Source organism: Chaetura pelagica, unplaced genomic scaffold (genome assembly GCF_000747805.2).
Source record: "Chaetura pelagica isolate M959 unplaced genomic scaffold, ChaPel_1.0 scaffold504, whole genome shotgun sequence".
NCBI lineage: Eukaryota > Metazoa > Chordata > Aves > Apodiformes > Apodidae > Chaetura > Chaetura pelagica.
In genome coordinates, this window is record NW_009953072.1 from 157,263 (window position 1) to 159,800 (window position 2,538).

Genomic DNA, 2,538 nt, shown 5'->3' on the forward strand with positions numbered 1-2,538 from the left:
AGGAATGCCTGTCATTCCAGAGGCGAAGCTCAGGAAGGGGAGGAGACAGCCAGGCACGCTCCAGCCACTTAGCTGCATAATCCAAATCATCAACACCCCTCGCTCCTTCCTCGCATCGAGTGGAAGCGAGAAGAGAGAAAAGCTGGGAAGAGAGGAGAGAGGGAAGCCGGGGTGTTCTGCTCGGGGGAACCACGGATGCCAAAACACGGAGGGTTTCACCTCCTGAACTGGATCAAGGAGGTGACAAGACACCTGAGCCTGCAAAATACAAACCCAGGAGGTGAGGAATGGGAGAGCATGGTACTCTAACTGGGGTGGGAGCTGCACTGTCCCGGGAGGAAAGGGAATTCCAAAGAGAGAGCCTGAGCTGACAGCATCTCACCAGAGGTGTAATAAAACACAATTCCGTTGCAAATTCTCTCTCTACTAAAGCTACCAGGAAGCAGGTAGGAGCAGGAAGAGTGTTTTCTCATTTCATTTAAATTTAACAAAGGGAATTTTAAATTTAACAATGGGAAATTTAAATTTAATAAAGGGAAATTTGAACTTAACAAGCAAATTAAGAATCATCAAACCCGACTGGTTTGGGTTGGAAGTGACCTTAAAGATCATCTAATTCCAACCTCCTGCCACAGGCAGGGACACCTCCCACCAGACCAGATTCACAGCTTGGTGGCTGAGGTGACAAAAATCCCCCTCAACATCTGCATCACAATTAAAAGATCTCCAGAGATTAAATATGTCCACTTGGATTCTTTAGTTTTTCCCTCAAATCTGTGTTAGGACTTGAGTGAACCTACAGATCATTTCCAAGTCCAGTATTCCCCACCACAGAGGAGTGGGAAAAGCTTTAAATGTCCAGAAGGTTCATCTTAACTCAGAGGAAATGCAAAAATTATTTTCAAAAATACACAGGAATTGGCTGCAGCATCACAGCAGTGACTAATCAGGAACTTGAACCCATCTGACACATCCAGGTTTGTCCTCTTCCCTGTGGGAAGGGCTGGAGGTAACAGCAGATCTAAACACCCCAAGATGTGCTGCAGCCCTCGAGGTCCCTGCCCTTGTCACCAGGGCAGCCACAGCACTTCAATGTCCCTGTCCTCAGGAAGAGATCAGGACAAGCTGACTGCTGCAGCAATCCCAACAGGAAAAATCTGCTATTCTGGGAAAGAACCAAACCCAAGACTGTCAACTGGAGCAGCTGGGAATGATCAATGCTGCATGCTGGAGCAGACACCCAAGGGGAACAGCCAGGATCACCATTCCCAGCTCCATGTGTCAGTGGGAGACATTTCTGCAGCCAGACACAAGCAGAGGGAAGAGGGTAGTTTTGAAAGGTAATAAAACTCCACCTAAGCTGCAAACACACCTGGAAGATGATGGGCTTGGTTCCTCCACTAAACATACCAGACATGCCAACTGGCAGATCCACTCTGTCCCTCTGCAGCATGGCTGTAAAAACAGGGGAGGGAGCAGGACAGCTCAGCACCTTCTGCACCAGCACAGGGCAGAATCCCAGACTGGTTTGGGATGGAAGGGACCTTAAAGATCACCCAGTCCCAACCCCCTGCATGGGCAGGGACACCTCCCACCAGCCCAGGCTGCTCCAAGCCCCATCCAACCTGCCCTTCAACACTGCCAGGGATGGGGCAGCCACAGCTTCCCTGGGCAACCTGGGCCAGGCTCTCACCACCCTCACACTCCACAATTCCCTCCTCATGTCTCACCTCCATCTCCCTCTGCCAGTTTTCATCCATCCCCCCTTGTCCTCTCCCTCCCTGCCCTTGTCCCAAGTCCCTCCCCAGCTTTCCTGGAGCCCCTTCAGGCACTGGAAGCTGCTCTAAGGTCTCCCTGGAGCCTTCTCTTCTCCAGGCTGAACACCCCAACTCTCTCACTCTACGGAAAATACCAAAGCATTTCCTGCTTCCCAAAAACCTCCTTGCACCGGGGCTGCCCCCCTCACGGGCCCCAAAAGCCTGCTTTTCTCCGAGGAGCAGCAGACAGTCCCGGGGCACCACTCACCATCCCGGGACATTCCCAGCGCCAGGCATTTCTGCAGCCGGCAGTGCTGGCAGCGGTTGCGGTTGGTGCGGTCGATCAGGCAGTTCCTCTGCCTGGAGCAGGAGTAGCTGGCGTTGTTCTGCTGGCTCCTCCGAAAAAAACCCTGCACGGGACGGGGAGGTGTTGGGAAAGAGCCCGGCAGGATGCCAGCCCCCGGGATACCGCCCGCCCCCGGGATACCGCCCGCCCCCGGGCTCACCTTGCAGCCCTCGCAGGTGATAACCCCGTAGTGGATCCCTGAGGACTTGTCTCCGCAGATCTTGCACGGGATCACTTCGATTTGGGCTGCGGCGAAGGGGAACAAAAGGAGAAAAGCCCAGCGGTGAATGGCAGGGGCTGTGGAGCTGCAGGAGGGAGCAGCCCCTGCCGGGGAAACTGAGGCACGAGAGCTGGGCCCCTCTGGGAGCTCCGCCAGAGGCCCCCGAAGAGGCTGTGGGGGACCCCCCTCTGCTCCCCCGTGGCCTGCAAAACGCA

The 2,538-nt window shown here is 54.3% G+C and overlaps 1 protein-coding gene across 1 annotated transcript in view; it reads right to left on the reverse strand.

Moving 5' to 3' along the window:
- The window catches only part of LOC104388065 (nuclear receptor ROR-beta-like), an 8,933-nt gene extending 6,586 nt beyond the window's left edge, over positions 1–2,347 (reverse strand). Inside the window, exons 1-2 of the mRNA XM_009996874.1 lie at positions 2,264–2,347; positions 2,026–2,167 (exon numbers count right to left, since the gene is read on the reverse strand). Coding sequence (XP_009995176.1) covers positions 2,026–2,038 — 13 coding nt within the window. The 5' untranslated portion in view covers positions 2,039–2,167; positions 2,264–2,347. The remainder of the gene's footprint in view (positions 1–2,025; positions 2,168–2,263) is intronic.
- Positions 2,348–2,538: the final 191 nt, after the last annotated feature.